General features: G+C 37.1%; 1 protein-coding gene across 1 annotated transcript in view; it reads right to left on the minus strand.

Annotated features, from left to right (window-relative positions):
- USH1C (USH1 protein network component harmonin) overlaps positions 1 to 16,815 on the minus strand; it is a 35,016-nt gene that overhangs the window by 4,478 nt on the left and 13,723 nt on the right. Inside the window, exons 12-21 of the mRNA XM_030451539.1 lie at positions 16,264 to 16,406; positions 15,623 to 15,688; positions 14,852 to 14,976; positions 12,867 to 12,916; positions 10,727 to 10,879; positions 10,243 to 10,359; positions 8,022 to 8,276; positions 6,071 to 6,127; positions 4,516 to 4,635; positions 2,197 to 2,259 (exon numbers count right to left, since the gene is read on the minus strand). Of these exons, the coding sequence (XP_030307399.1) occupies positions 2,197 to 2,259; positions 4,516 to 4,635; positions 6,071 to 6,127; positions 8,022 to 8,276; positions 10,243 to 10,359; positions 10,727 to 10,879; positions 12,867 to 12,916; positions 14,852 to 14,976; positions 15,623 to 15,688; positions 16,264 to 16,406 (1,149 nt within the window). The remainder of the gene's footprint in view (positions 1 to 2,196; positions 2,260 to 4,515; positions 4,636 to 6,070; positions 6,128 to 8,021; positions 8,277 to 10,242; positions 10,360 to 10,726; positions 10,880 to 12,866; positions 12,917 to 14,851; positions 14,977 to 15,622; positions 15,689 to 16,263; positions 16,407 to 16,815) is intronic.

The following is a 16,815-nucleotide window of genomic DNA, read 5'->3' on the forward strand; positions in this document are numbered from 1 at the left end:
GACCAACATTGCATGGAAAAAGCAGGAGTTACCTTTTCTGCAAAGATGAGAATTCCTGAGTCAGCAATCAGGAATCAATGGCTTGTGTTTTTTGAGGAGGATTATTAGTAGCTACAAGCTGAAACTGTTGGGCAATGCTGGCAATTAAGAAAAACTGCACTTATCCTGCATGTTTAAGTATGAACTTCAGATCTTTACATATATATGTGTATATATATATATATAAAAATACATATTTCCCTAAAAAAAATATAAAAATCACATTTTTCAAACAGGAATGAGATGTCATTTAGCACTTGAATTACTATGGGCTGCCTTACATTTTTTAGCTGCTAACTTTGAAGATCTAAATAAATGGCAATTTGATCACAGACTTCAGTAAGGGTAAAACTTCATCTTGGGCAGGAAAAATCCAATCATTCATTCATTTACAATGTGTATTATATTGTGAATAGTTTTCCTAAGATTGTAAGAGAAAGACTTTACAATCATAGCTACCTAATAGTTTGAAAGCTGAATTTGTCTTGACCTTTGAATCATGGCTGAAGTAGACATCTATAATCTTGGAGCAAGAAACCTAGAGGAAAGGACTTCAGCCTCAGCCAAGTCACAAATTCATTATGTAATCTAAAGGAAATCATTGAACTCTCTCTGTCCCAGGTCACCATCATGAAAAACAGATGTTGCTCTTGAAGACAGTTTTCCTGGGAAAATAATTTTTAAAAGCGAAAAAGATCTCTAGAGCCTGTAACAAAAAAACCTGCAAGCAAAGAAGTGATGTACAAATCTCAAAGATGATGTACAAACACAGCTATGATACACTGAAGACATCCACTGAACTGTAATACAGATTCAGAAATGGGCACCACAAACTTGGAGAGCAGAAGTTGCACTCCACATCTAAGCAGGCAACACTAAGTGGAAACCACAACCTACCCTCCCACTACTCAAGATATCTCAAGAAAAAAAGTTAGGACCATTTTAATCCTTTCTTGACTTCAAAAAACATCCATAGTGCTGGATAAAAGTATAATCTGGACCACTAAAATGCTTGAATGCAGTGAAACAAGTATTTGTCTAGATTTCCAGATAGATACAAGGTAAAATTATTACTTGAGGAAAAACACAACTCCAAACCAAAACACAAGCACCTAAGCCAATGGTACTGCTCCCTGAAGTTTCTAGCACCAAAAGTCAATTGCAATTGAGGCCTGACCAAAACAATGACAAAAGAATTGAGAAAAAAAGAATTGAAAGAGAAACTTCTGACCAGATATAACAAAATTTTTCCTAAACCTCTATTTGTTGAGAACATAACTGTTCAAATACACAGAATATACTAGCATCCCATGGCAACAAACAATATCAAAGTTTGATTTATCTCAGTCAAATTCAGCTTTCCCACCTAGATCAAAATTGAAAATGATAAAAAGAAAAAATTCATTATTAATCTTAATGGTTTAGCACTCAAAAGCTCACACTGAGCTCACAACTGCACACCAACATCATATAGCATTGCAATGCATCTAACTTCAAAGGCGTGTTGAACACAAAGTGGCACATTTAACAGCAGCAGAGGATTTATGTACAAAGCTCATTTCTTCAAGGAACCATCTGTTGAACCATCAGTCACCCAAATAAGACAAAAAAACATCACTAACACAGAGGAAACCAGTAAGGAAAAGAGCAGAAAAATCCTACACACTAAAGAAAGGTTATGTTATATGATTAAGTGTTTTCCAACACTAGCTCCTCTGATTTTCTACTAATAACTGTGTTATCATAATAGCTCTACTTATTAAACTGAGAATTTCATTTTTTTTTACTGACAGTATAGCAACTAGAGACTAAATTAAACAAGGAAACCTTAGGTACATATTACAAATATAAACATTTGCCAGTATCAGGCCAGTTACAATGTTCAACTCTCTTAAAGATTTCAATAACCATATGAATAGGGGCAGATGGTTGAAAATAAACTATTTGCTATCCTCTCCTTCATCTGCCTAGACTTCATCAGCAGGAGCCACAGGCACACACACTGTAAGACTACATAGACTTCCAATTTTCATGCACCGGGGCTGTCTTGCATCCTCAGTTTTAGACACAGAGCAACAGGATTAGATAGGACAGTTTTAAATGTATGATCAGTCAAGAAAAGAGGTACCACACAAAACATGGAAAATGTTATTTTACTTGTTTTTTGTTAGATCTAAATGATGAATTGTAAACCACCATCCTTTTAAACATCTCCTGTGGCTGCAAAAGAAAGAAAATTGCCAAACCAGATATTAGCTTTTTGCTGTAAATAAGTATCACCTACTCACAAATAATATCCCTGGGTTTTTTGCTCTTCTACAGACTGAGTCATTGTTTGCATGCTCATTACTTAGAGCATTTCAAAATGAGAGAAGACACAGCGAAAAAGTACTGAATACAAAAAGGAAAGATTGTAGAGAAACTACATAAACACTGCACATTTCCATACCACAATTTTCTTACAAATATATTCCATGAATTTTTATCCCTGTATTCTACAGAACAGTGCTGGGGTCTCTGCTATGATTTTTGAAAAGCTGAAAAAAACATGGACAAAGAGCTAGACAAATAATTTCCAAAATACTGGGAAGTCACATTAAGTACATACTATCCATTTAAGATTTGCTCTCCTACCAGGGATTTCCTGTACTGAAAGGTGAATTGCATTAAATTCCTCATCAAGTTGACAAAACTAAAGAAAAGATGTGTATTTGGGCTAATGGACAAAGATGCAATTACCTAAACATCAATTAGTAGTACAGGTTCTAATTAAAGAATAATGCCTCCTAAATTTAACTGACTTATTTCTGTGTTTTGTTTCAATACTGTGTAAGATCTAGCAAGACAAGAAATAGGGCAGAAAAAGATTTGCCTTTGGTGATACTTCCCTTTATTAAGGGAGGCTGAACCAGTCCTGTATCTGAAGCACTGACTTAAAGAACCCCTCTCAAACAAAATAACACATTCTTACCCCAGAAATCCAACTATAACACACACTTCTGGATACAGGTGGGTACCTGCTTCTCTGCTTGGCCATACAATGGCCTTTTCATTTTTTAACAGAAGTAGCCTGCCTCTACTTCAGCATCCATGCAACTCTAAATCCCCCACTGTGACTTCATTGCAGTGAGGATGAATATTCTGACTACATTAACTGTGTGACATTAGGTCACAAATGGAAGCAAGAGGTAATATGTCTAAAAAACCAATTTCTAGACTGACATTTCTCTCAAAGTCCTATCAGAATATTGCTTCCACTGAAACTGTGATCTTCAAACTAATATAAAGCAGTTATGGGGATGAAGATCTGAAATATTTTAGCAGACTTGTGATTTGGAAAACGTGCATGCATGCATAACAAATCCTAAGAAATTTCCCTAGGGAGATGAATATTACGGCCCATTTCTCAAACTAATTGTGAGGAGTCAGTACAAGGAGTAAATAAGAAAGCAGCATTTTCAGTCTGCATGAAGAATGACTGATCACACATAAGGGCAGTATCAGTTTGTATTTGCACACCAGGTATTTTTTTTTCAAGAGCTGATTTATATTAACTGCAGGTTATGATTTTACTCTGTTCATTCCTCTAAGGATTTACATACTGCCTAGAGATGCTGAAATACTGAACACAATCAAAATTAAAGCTCCAATGAATACAAGTGAAAGAAATATCTACACTAGAGTAATTTACATTTAATTTTAGCTCATGTACCTGCCTTCTCTTTCACAACTTATAAAACCTGCTTTTATTTATCAAGTCAATCCATTTATAATATAGAACTTAATACAACTATATAATTGGGAAAACTGGTTACCAGTTATCACTTAAATTTGGCCAAGCTTTAACTGGGAAAATGAATGAGATTATCTAAACCATTAAAACAGAAAATTACAAAAATATACATTGTACTTCAATTGAAGACAGACTAATATTCAGGGCTGTTATTTGAGTTATCACCTCTAAGGGCAGTTTGTGGCTTTTTCCAGTTACCCTTGCTTCATCTTCCCTCATGCAGTAGTACTGCATGACCAGCACATTGCATTTTAAGATAGGAAAATATGTATCTTTTTCTGGAAATGAAATGATTAGGTGTACATCTACGTTTCAAATATGTTCATTGCTATTTACAAAGGATAAACACAATGTAATTAATGTCCACTATCTCATTACTGACAGATGAATTCAGGTTTTTTAAAAATAAAACCCAGCATGTGAATAAATGAAAAATAAAACCTATAGAGCCTAAGGCTGGAACTGCACACCCCAGTACAAAAATTGTCACTGAAAATGACTTTCAGACCACAAGGGAAAAAAAAATAAAATTAAGAAATACCCTTTTGTACTCACCATTACTTATTGCTTGAAAATCTACAGGAATTTTAGTTAGCAGGAAACAAGACAATCATTGATGCTTTGAGGACAAGTAAAAAATGAATCCCATAGTAGACTTGGAAAAAGGACATTAAAAAGCTTACCAGGGCCTCTGATTTGATTGTTGGCCTGACCACAAAGTTTGGGTCAGGATGCAACATGACAGGTTTAGAGACTACTGGTACACCTGGGTGTCGTTGGGTTGGTGGACTTGGAGCAAGTTGCTATGGAGTAATGTAAAAAAATTACAATTCACAAAGTAATTTGTGTAAATCCATTTTTTTTTTTTGAGATGCCTCAATTCAAGTAGTTTATAGTTAAGAATTTAATTTCACTAATACAACAAAAGGCTTACAGAATTATTTTAAGACTTACAAAATCAACAAACTTAAATAATTTCTCTTGAATCCAAATAGTAACTTCTCCCCCTAAAATCTGGCTTTACCAGCAAGGTTACAGAAGAAAAGAACAAAACCAAAACAAAACCCAAAAACCTTTCTTGCTTTGGTATTTATTCTATAAAGGAACTGAACTGAATGAGAAACTGTAGAAAAAAATGCTGAAGTTGAGTGTAAGAACATAGTGGACCTAAAAAGAGATTTTAACTCAATTTGGCTAACTAGATCTTTTAAGATGGAATTCACCAGGACTCCAGCTTTCCATAAAGAATTTCAAGTTGCTTCATCTTGACTTAGAGTCAAAGGTTACTCACACTAATTACCTCCCCTTGTCTCTACAGATACCCAGAGACATTGGAGAACTGATCATCCAGCACGTACTAACCCAGTTGTAGGCTTCTTACTCAAAACTCCCACTGATGTCAAACACAGTTCAAAACTGAGCCCTCTGGCTTTGGTTTCTGACTTAACCCCAGCAGCAACAGACTTAACCCTCAGTACAGTCTTGTTAAAGTTTCTCATAGAAAATGTAATGTACTGCAGATATCATTCATCGAGTACAAGCTCTCTCCTCTGAAGTTATTTGAATTGCTTCCAGCAAACTGGCTAAGCCACTTTTCTTATTCTTTAATTGGGGAATTTTGGGGGTAAGCTTCCTTTTTTTTTTTTTTTTAGTTATTTAAGAAAAAAGTTTTGGAACCAGCTGTAGATATTCCTCAACTAACACTGATTTACATACCAAAAATATATTCTAATGTTAAGCATTTTGATCTTAGAAGAAACAGCAGGTCCAAAGATACCAACTTGTCAGAGTTGCACTGGAACTGAATTATTTCTTCTGAAACTGCATAATCTAGAGAGAGACTTTTCTAGAGTGCCTTGGATTGGGGAACCTGACATCTGCCTGTCCTGAATCAAAACCAGTGCAAAGAGTTATAAAACAAATGTTGCTTCTTCTGAGTAGAAAAACTGCTTCTTAGCACCCACTGTATTAAAAATACATTCATGTTCTGTCTCAACAGAACAAAGTATATGCTCCATGATATACAGAACATGTAAACATGGACTCTATGTCACCAAAGTGTTGAAATAAGTCCTCAAAGTCATTTCCACTACTGAATTTAGGCATCTTGAAACACAGCACTGGATCCATGCACATGAATTAAAGTGCTGAATTTTTAATAAATAATTCATGCAGAGTCACTAGCATTACAGGGGACACTGATAAAACTTCAGTCATTATTAATAGTACATAACATACCAGGGGATTGCTTGAGGCTGAAGGGACTTTGCCGACGTGGGAGGTGTTTCTTACAACCTAAACAGTAACAGACTTAGTACCAGATTTCTAAAAAGTATAGAGCTAATATTTACTTTGAGAATCAGATCCATTTATACCAGATATTTTAATAGTTGTCAATGTATTTCCCAGTATTTCTTTCCTTTTGTCAGACATTTGCTCAAGCTGAATTTAAAATTAAATGATCTGGGGGGAGAAAACCCCCCCAAATTAGCAAGAGAAGACTTACAAGCTTGGGTAGTATTAGAAAAGTAAACTTATGGGACAAGAGTCGTCTTGTATTTGGCTTTAGCAAGCATAAGCACAAAATCTTTCATGCCTGAAATCAAATAAATGCACCACTTCTGCTTCTTTGTGGTGTTAAAAAACACTTTTTAAAAAGCAACAGGGATAAATTGACCAGATTGATTTTTCCTCCATTTCTGAAGCTACATGAGGAATACTGGGATATCTACTTATAAACAAAGTATTAATATGGAGCAAAACCTGCTAAGAGCTTAGTTCTTTTCTAATATAAACTAACAATATTAAGTGAAAACTGACTTATTTTTGAAGGCTAAGTTATTTTTATTGTTGTTACCTGATGTATTTTTTATTATTAACCATTTCTCTCTAACATATCTAGAAATTAAAAACTCCCATATATATATATATTGGAAGACACAAGTTTAGGGTCAGATCCAGTATGGCAGTTCCTATATTACTTCTTTTATCTGAATATTTTTATTAGCGTTAAGAGAATGTATTTCTCCTCTGAGTGCTGGTATCTTGTACACCTGAGTCACTTCACATAATTTTTATTTTATTACTTAGGTAATCTATTATTCAGAAGAACATCTAACACCCCAGTTTCAGTGGATCTACGATATTCTTATAATTTCCAACATGCAAAACACATAGATCAAGCACTATCAAGGGTCTACTGAACCAAGAGATTCATAGCTTGCATTAGGGCAATTATTCACACAGAAATAACATGCCAGGTTCCCCTGAGAAGTGCTTAACTCACAAATCCTTTTGCACCCCAATCAGAATCATGCAAATACAAAACCTAGCTCAAGTAAACATGCAAAAAAACAATTTTAAAGTTTAAAAATTAAAATGAACAATGCAGTCAGTCAATCCATGCAGAAAACTGTAGGAAAAAAGTGACCATATGGGATCTTCTTCTTTGAAATAAGTTGTGTTTTGCCACAAAAACAAGTACATGAGTACCACTGCAGTGCCATTTCTATCCTAGAATGATATCTGGTCCAAGATATCTTATACTTGATCTTCTGGACTGAGATCGTAATAAGAAGAAGGTTCAAATGTTTTTTCAAAGAAATTCCTAGCTTCTGTCAACCATGATTACCAAACATGATAAATGAACCAGCTGTTCATTTCGAGCTATTTCACTGGCAATTTACACCCTGCTGATGTTTTAAAAGGTTGAGCTTCTAAATTTAAACCAATTTTCTTTGTACACTCTTCTCAACTAACATCGCAACTTGGCAATATATTTAAAACACTTTCACAAAATATTTTTCACTACACAGATGTTTTTATCAAAGTTAGTTACTGAGTTAAATTCGCTGCCTGCCATAGCTTTTTAAAACCATCTTTAAACACTCAAGTCTAAATTTTGTCTTTTTAACTGATACATTCTGCCCAAGATACTTACATGTGGCAGGGTTACAACATACCTAGGAAGGAGACAGAAAATCCCTCTTGACTTAAATTAAAAAAAAACTTAAAATACCTCCAGACTGCATTCGCCAGTCTGACATCATGACACCATCTCTGGCTTTCTTTTCACATTGCATGTGACAGATGGTTGGATGCAGTGGATAAAGTGGGTGAAGGAGCAGGGAAGGGAGGCCAGGCAGGGGAATGGTAAAGGCTCATGCATCCAAACAGATCATGAGGTCACCTGGGAAGCTGGTGGGACTGCAAGGGCTGGACCTCTTGGTAGTGGAACATTTGATGTAGGAAGTGGATGAGCTGATGATGCTGGAGTAACAGTGGGAGGTGGTGGAGGAGGAGGTGGTGGTGCCACACGTGGTTTAGGCTTGTCAACTTCATCTAAGTTTATATCATCAAGATCTGTGGTATGAAGCTGCAGGCCACCAGCAAAACGCCGCATTGAGGTGGCAGAAGGAGAAGCAGAAGGACGTCCACTTGCCAACTACGTTCAGGAGAACAGAAATCTGTCTTAACAGTTCATCTGCCTGCAACAGCTCTGAAGAAATTAATGGCAAACACTAGAACATCAATCAACCTAACTGCTCCTCCACAGGAAGGTTTTCGTTTCTCCCACACAGAAGAAACGTTTTCTCTGAAAGCCTTTTCAAAAACACTCCTTGGGATTCCAGTTTAGAAAGAAAACTGGAGTGCTGAGACAGGAAGCCTTAACTATTGGGGCAGGGGGGACAACAAAAAAAATCCCAACTGCATGGACTCTTCAGAAGGCAAAATCATAGGACATGCCCCAGATAACACAACTCTTGCCTCTCTGTCTTAAGAGTAAGCAAGAATTGCTCCTTGAAAAGGTAATTTTATAAAAGGAAAATAAACAGAGACAGACTCTGAAATTTCATGCCATTAAAAAGCAGAACAGGGCTGAAGTCTGGTGTAAACACAACAAGACAAGACAAGCTTAAGTAGCTATCAAAACAAAGTTTAGGGATGCTATGAAATTCAGATCCTCAGAAGGTTCAAGGCCTTCTAATTTGCATTGAGGGGCTAACAAACTCCAGAGTTTGAACATAATGAACATCTCACCCCCAAAATAAGATTGGGAGTGTGCAGAAGGATTCTGCATATGCTGTTTGAGTTGTTAACCTTCATCAGTGATCAATCCAAAGGATTCAAAAAAATCCAGTAGATACTCTCATTTTGTTATTTTGTAGCCTCAGCTGAGAAAATACTAGAGATGAGCAGTCTTACATACATGTTTTATTCTAATATGACAATACTTCCCCCAAGCAGCTTTCTTTGTTGATATTTTCTGGGGTCTCCTCATCTGCCATACTCACCCTTTGGTACTAAAAACATCTCTTTGATAGAGATCAAGAGAACTTGTCTGTTCTTGCACCCAAGTAGCAGTTCAAACTGGTAGTACCTAAATATTGTTCAGTTGCATTTATCCCTCAGGAGCATTCTAGTTTTCTATTTTACATGAGTTTAACTGCTTGGGTAGTTTCGGAGAAGAATTTGAATAAGATACGTATATATATATAATGTAATGGTAAAAAATGGAGAAAACACAGTAGAGTGTTTGCCTTAAATCAAGGTAGAGCTCTGGAGATAAACTAATCTATATTGATCTGTAATGTTGCCTCTTACTTTACAAAGTAAGGGGGGACAAAGTTCTAGCAGAACACAGGCAGTCAAAATGAGGTAGTGAGAAAAAGCTCAGCATACTCATGACACTGTCCTGCTGAGCCCAAGGGCAGGAAGAACAGAAGACCAGCTGCTTTTTTCAGAGCTGCTCCACATTGACCTGAAGGAAATTCATGTGACAGTGTTCCCTCTGTGGTTGCAATTTCTTGGGGATCCTGGGGGACTTCAGCAGATTGCAGTGTTCCTCTTAAAGCAGCTGTGCTTGGAAGACAGCCAGAGCAACAGGATGGTGGGAAAGTCTCACTCTGTATCTAGAACCATCAGGCTATAAGGCACAATCCCTAACTGCAACCCTCCCTGTTTAGGGCACTATTTAAAACACAAACCCAAACCCTCTTTAGGAGTTTAGCTTGCTGTCAATTTCTTAACCTGTATCTTTATTCCATGCGATACAAGAAGCATCAAGGAACTTATCATCAATAATGTTATTTGCATAAGATACTAAAACCTTTGGCTGCAGATTCTAGTCTCAGTTTTATTATTGGTAGCATGTCCCACAAGCACTTCATGAGCCAAGAAAACTGCTAACAAAACCAGTCCATTAAAATAATTTTTAAAAATCCACAAAATATAGGAATGGCACATGCTATAGTTTGTAATTTATCAAATAATGCCATTTCCCCCCCACCTTACAATACAGCCTAAGAGGGAAAGATGAAGACACAGTTATCTCTGGTAAAATCCTGTTGCTTTTAGTACACAACTAGTGAGCTACTATCATGCAATATATGGAAAAGCCAGTATTTTACCTCAGGAGACTCATTCTCCACAGAGGAAATCTGCTCTAACCGTGTCTGACAAAGTCTTTCCACCCAGTGCTGCACCTTTTCTGATTCTTCCAGGTCTTCTCGTTCTGTCTCAGATACCTTAACCATAACATCAGTGCATGAAAAAAAGATTACAGGTATAATTACACTACAATTATGTTTCAACAGTCTGAACTGCTATTTAAATTAGTTATAAAACTAATTACACTTCTGAGAATAATTTCCTATTTTGCTGTCTTCCATTAAATTCACCACTATGCATGTGCAGCCATTAGCTGCAGAAGTATGGGCAAAAACTGAGAAACAAGCAAACTTGGGAAAAGAGTTTTGCAGTGCTACAGCAATTTCTTTTTAAAACCTCATCATCCCTAACGTAACTAAAAAAGTGTCCTAAGATAATTCTAATACAAATTCATCTGCTTTCCTTTCAATATAACTTTGCACTCGACAGGAGAACACAACATACCTCTTGCACAAGACGATTTATTTTCAGTTGCTTTTCTTTCTCCAGCATTCCTTCTTTTTCTTTGGCAAGTTTTTGCTCAAACTCCATTTCCTTTTTATTCTTCTTCTGTTCACAAAAACTGTCACTTTTTGACTTCTTTCTCTCTTTCCCTTTCTGGGAAGGTTTGGTAGGTTTGTTTTTCATTTTTTTTTAGTTCAACAAATTTTTATATCACCTAAAAAACCTGCAAACTTCAAGCTCAGTACATGAGTGTCTGCCTTGAAAATTTAATTATTCTGTGCAAGTGTGGGGATGGTCTTTTAAAAGAAAATCTAATCTCCATTTTACTTGAAATTTGCAGAAAATTATACTTTTTTTTGGAGGGCCTGTGCACATTGACATAAGATGGACAAGATCATACAGTTCAACTTTTTTGGTCCAATGCAGAATTTTACTATTAGGCACACAGATCTGCTATAAAACTGAGTAAACAAGCAGTTTGGGTTAGATCTTCATTTGCCCTCTGTCTGTTCTGGTATTTTTACATTAATACAAGACTGACTGCTTTCAGGTGACAGATGCTCATGTACAAGTAGATGTGAATACTACATGCATAAAACATCTTCATGCATCCTAAAACCAACATTGCCTTCCTGAATAAAACAAAAATAAAAATTAGAAAAGAAAGGTTTAAGATCAGTGCAGAACCTGGATTGCTCCTGGGAAAAGGTACTGCATTGTGAAGGTCAAACAGGTCCTACCAGCACTGGATGAAATCTGCTCACTAATGGTGAGTGAATTAATGCAGCACAAAGCAACTCTAAAATTATTCATGCAGAGTGCAACCAAGGGGTACAACTACAGCAACTCTTAGGACTCTCTGTCCCTGCTCTCTTTGAAATAAAGCCTCCTCTTTATTTCTACTTTATTTATGTCACATTGCTGCTAGCCTCTCCATTTGTAGGGTAGGTCCCAGCTCATATTTAAAAGCCCATGCTCTCCTTTTGTTCATCAAAAAGTTAAAATGAGCATCTGGCCACTATTGTCATTTAGTGCCAGTACCCAGGGAGGCTAAGCTTTGGGTTTGTTTTTGCTCTGCTCATTTTCATCATCTGCTTTCTTTCCATGTTACAGTCCTAAACGTTTATGTTACAGTTACAGTCCTAAATGTTGACTCAAATACTTCCCCTGTCAGATGCAATACCGACCTCTCTGAAACCTTGAGTTCTCAGGAGCTACACATACCAACTCACATGTCTCCCAAACCATCACAAAAAAACAAACCCAAAACACACAACACAAGAACAAAAATCCTCCAAGATGGCTAATACACATCAAAAGAAATTAAAAGAATAAAGCAACAGCAGGAATAAAGTATTTAAAATCCTAATAACTTGAAATTGCAGTCCTTTAGCAGCAGCTCTATAGATCTGAAAATTTTCTATCAAGCTGAAAAAAATGTCAATTGTTTGTGCTCCTTCTGTGTGACATGCATGCCCAAAAACCTTTTGCCTTCAGCATTCCTCTTACTGGGAGATTTGCAAAGATATAACTGGGAATTGCATATTTGGTTCCCACTGGTTTATCATCTCTAGAATCGTAGAATGGCCAGGGTTAGAAGGGACCTTAAAGATCACTTAGTTCCAACCCACCCTGCAAGGGCAGGGACACCTTCCACTAGATCAGGTTGCTCCAAGCCCCATCCAACCTGGCCTTAGCACTTCCAGGGATGGGGCAGCTTCCCTGGGCAACCTGTGCCAGAGTCTCATCACCCTCACAGGAAAGAATTTCTTCCTAATGTCTATCCTAAATCTCTCCTCTTCTAGTTTAAAACCATTACCCCTTGTCCTCTCGGACATTTTTATGCATTATTCTGAGGACTTCTTGAGAACATAGATATTCGCTGCCCACCTGTACTGAACACCTTCTGCAAGGTACTGACACACACTTCCCACTGCAACTGGCAGGACTTGATAAGTCTAAACTATTCAAAAAGTAACTCCTAGGCAGATGCATCCCAAACACATCTTTATTTGTGCACACATTAAAAGAAGAGGCATTTGACTCTTTAGAGTTTCTAGTAATAGCAGAGAAAAGAATAAAAAACCAGGAACTGAAATTGAACTGCACAGCAAACCAAGTGACAGCTCAAACCTTGTACCTTGCGGATTGTGGGAAATTTTCCTTCGTACCGATAAAACCATCCAAAAGCTACAGAAAGGTAAAGGAAAAGTTGATTTTTGAAGAAAAGTCGAGGACTTATTCAGATTCAGATCAATCCAATGATTCAGATTCAGCTCATACATATAACGGATTAAAATTTATTTGAAGGCGCTGTACCAGAAGTTGAACATTACATGACAAGCTCTTAGATGACTTCTTGATCAATTCTGCTAGTACATTTAGTCACAAGCTCCCTACTTTTATTGATACTCATTTTATGCTAAGCAAAGCAAATGTAACACAATCTTCATACAGAAGCATAAAGCCACAGGCATTCCCAAGATTTCTATAGTCACAGTCTACACCAGTTTTAACAAGGTTTCTTAAAACAAAACAGGGATTCAAACCCATTCAAGCTTCTGGCAGAACACAGTGGCATTTAAGGAGACAGGGAAAGTTTCATTTCCTAGGCAAAAATATTTAGACCCAAGTACATAAATATTAAAAAAACAAAAAAACCCAAACCAGACTGCCAAGCAAAAACATATATAAAATTATGGTAACGGATTCTTTTGTAAGAAACACTCGTAAAAAGCACAGCTCTTGCTATAATCCACCTTCCTGTGGGACTGACAGATCTTTGTATTAATGTATCTTCAGACAGCAACAATGTCATAACCTTTCATCAGTTGCCAAAGGACCACACAGAGCCCTAACAACACCAAATCCTCAGTTCAGTGTCAAGACTGACTGTCAGGAGGAAGAGAAACACAGGAAGAAACTGAATTAGGATAGGAGGTTAAGGCTGAGCAGCAAACCTGTTTGTCCTGCTTCATGATCACTTCATCCATGTCATCTGTTTCAAGATGGTCATGTGCAACTTCTTTTAAATCTACTAAAGAAAAGAAGGAGCAAAGGAGTGAGGAGATAGAAATGACAGTCTAACTGGAGACTGCCATGAAATGAAAAAGAAATTGGCAGTGTGTGTGTGACTACATGTTCTCATGAACTACAAAAAGTTAGCAATGGGTAATGGGTTTTCCACACAACTGAAGAAAACCGAGCTCCTGCTTAAATCAAATCAAATTCTAACTCCCTTCAACTCCGAAGATCAATTAGGATCTGCATGTGGGCTATGAGTCTGCTCATCTACAAAGGGAAGCCTGAAGAGATAGATGGCTTTTCCTGTAAACAAACCATCAGCCATTTGGGGATATCTGGCTTCTTAAAGAAATACCAGCATTCTACTGTGCTGTTGTTAGGATAAATGCTATGCAGAGAAACCCGTCCTGAAGAATGAGAAAGGTAAATGGATAAATGATGTTATAGAAGAAATATTTCCCCATCTCTGTTTCTCATTCATGAAAGGTTAAGTGACTTCCCCAAAGTGACAAAATAAAGCCCCAACTTAATCAGATTAAATAGATGTCCCTTAAGTTATGCAATATCTGCTCCAAAAGCACTTTCCACTTTTTCCTTTTTTACACTCTCCACATACTGTATACAGCTCCCAGTTTAGTTTCCTAGCTGCAAATCAAGCTGCAAGCTTCTTAAATTCCTTTGGAAAACCAGTTCAGACTTACACTGTAGGGCAATTCTTCATGGAAAAACTGCAGTGTACAAACAATATCTCCCCCCAGTGTCTTGGATAATTTTGAAGCTGACTGCCCAGCAATAGCAAATGAATTTTCAGGCTCTGCAGACAACAGTTTGCTCAAAGATTTGCTAGCATGGATGGAAGGGGAAAAAGATAAAGGGAGAGCAGGGGAGGAAAAAGATTCAGTAAGGAAAGTGGAAGAATGAGGGAAATAATAATAATAATAGTTTTTAAAAAGTTGTTTCAGGCAATCGACATCTGAGAGAGCAGGGAGGTCAATTTAACAGACTGGCTGTTACACACAGCATCTCGTGGACAGAATTTTGCAAATTCTTAGAAATGTGCCCATTCATACTCTATGAAACAGATTGAAATCACTGACTTACTTTTGTGTTTGGAATGAGGGGCAGAGTGTACTTCTGCAGTTACAGTTTTTAAAGATTTGGGAGGTTCTTTAGGACCCCAGTCTTCTTCCCATTCCTTTTTAAATTTCTCTTCCTCTGCTGTTATCCTACAGGAAAAAAAGAATGCACCTAGGAATTCTGAGTATAAAACCAGCATCACCAATATAAATACATGGCAATTTTTTAGCATCCAGTATGTTTACTATGGTCAATATTAAAAGAGAAAACAATAAACTGCCTCTTCCCCCAAACCAAATTAATTTCCTCAACCTTAGTTGGATTTACTAAGGCTAAGTTTTTTTGGAGGCACAGTCATCACAGAATAGTTCAGGTTAAAAGGGACCTTGACAGGTCATCTAGTCCAAACCCCCTGCACTGAGCAGGGACATCTTCAACCAGATCAGGCTGCTCAGAGCCCCTTCCAACCTGACCCTGAGATAGGAAATGCTCAGTAGCAGGAAACATTGGACAGAATGTTTAGATTTGTAACTGCATTGCATATTAATTTGGAAAATAGGTAATGGGCTTACAATGTAACTTGAAGCAGACAATGTTAAGGGACTTCTGCCAGTTAAGCAGATTTGAAGTTTTTTCAGCAATATATATGGGCTGGTAATAAAGGGCACAGTGACTTAATACAAAGATTGTTTATCTTTTTTATCTTTTTTAGAAAAAAATGTGCAGAATGTTTTCAGTCAGCTCTAAGGACTCCTTTTTTCAGGCAGCCTATTGCTTATCTGGGTTTTTACTTACTGCTCTATTTCTCTGCGATATCTTTCTTCTTCCTCTGCAGTCTTCTGGGAAATCTCCAGTTTTCTTCTACAAAAAGAAGAATTGAGACACAATGGTAAAAACAATATTTTCTGAGTAAGAGCTTGGACCAAGTCTATCAGCATACAGTTAGTAAATGATATAGACAGGAAATACATTGGGGAAAAATGCTCCTTTTTAAAAGTCATCTTTAGGATACTAAGGGTTCAATATGCTTTCAGGAACCCTGAGGACATTCATGCCCATCTAGACAATAAGAGAATAGCATCTGCTCAACTCTGTAGTCAGTATATTTCCTCCTGAGAAAATTCCATACAGTGCTACTGTAGAAGTATAAAATTTGTAACTGTCTGGCTAAAAATAAAAGATGAGGGAATGGTATCAGGAAAATAACTAACATATCACTGAATTATAGGGTTATGACAGTCAAGGAACAACTCAATGTGTGCTTGAACAATATCAGCTCTGAAAACCCAGACTAAAGAAAACCACAGGATAAGGATTTATGAATGGAGCAGCAATAAAATTAATCTAAGTTGAGAATCTTCTCACAGTTATTCCTGTCTTCTACACCCTTTCCAAATCCAAGCTCAATTTTTCAGACCATCCTACACAGTTCTTACAATCTCTCTTTCTCTTGCTGCTCTTTGATGATTTTGTTTGTCTCCAGTGCAAGTCTCTTCTGATGCATTAACTCCTGACGTTCTTGCTCATGGACACGTGCTTCTCTCTGCCTTTCTTCTTCAGTCATAAAGAGCTCCTTTCCCTGCAATCACAACCATCAGCTAAATCAGTTTTGTGTTCCATTAATGTCATTCTTCTAGGAAATAATGCAAACCCAATTGCATAGTAGCTTATCTGCCATTTCCTGACATGACTTTTTCTGATGAATGCTTTCTGGAAGACTCTGAAGATCTCATCACTTCCTTCCAAAGAGCTACTCCAGCTTTAGTCTGAAAATTATGATGGGCTAAATGCCTTCAAATAGACAAGCAGCTACTAAAGTCAGCACGGTCATGCCAAAGACATGCTCAGTGTGCTGCCCAGAAAAAATTCCACAATATACTTTCTTGAAACCTACTTGAGCATTGCCATGCTAGAGAAAGAACACATAAGCAACTTGTGTGCTATCTTGCCCCATACAGGACAGCTGATATCTATTCATCTTACTATAA

Source organism: Calypte anna, chromosome 5, assembly GCF_003957555.1.
Source record: "Calypte anna isolate BGI_N300 chromosome 5, bCalAnn1_v1.p, whole genome shotgun sequence".
In the NCBI taxonomy this organism is placed as follows: Eukaryota; Metazoa; Chordata; class Aves; order Apodiformes; family Trochilidae; genus Calypte; species Calypte anna.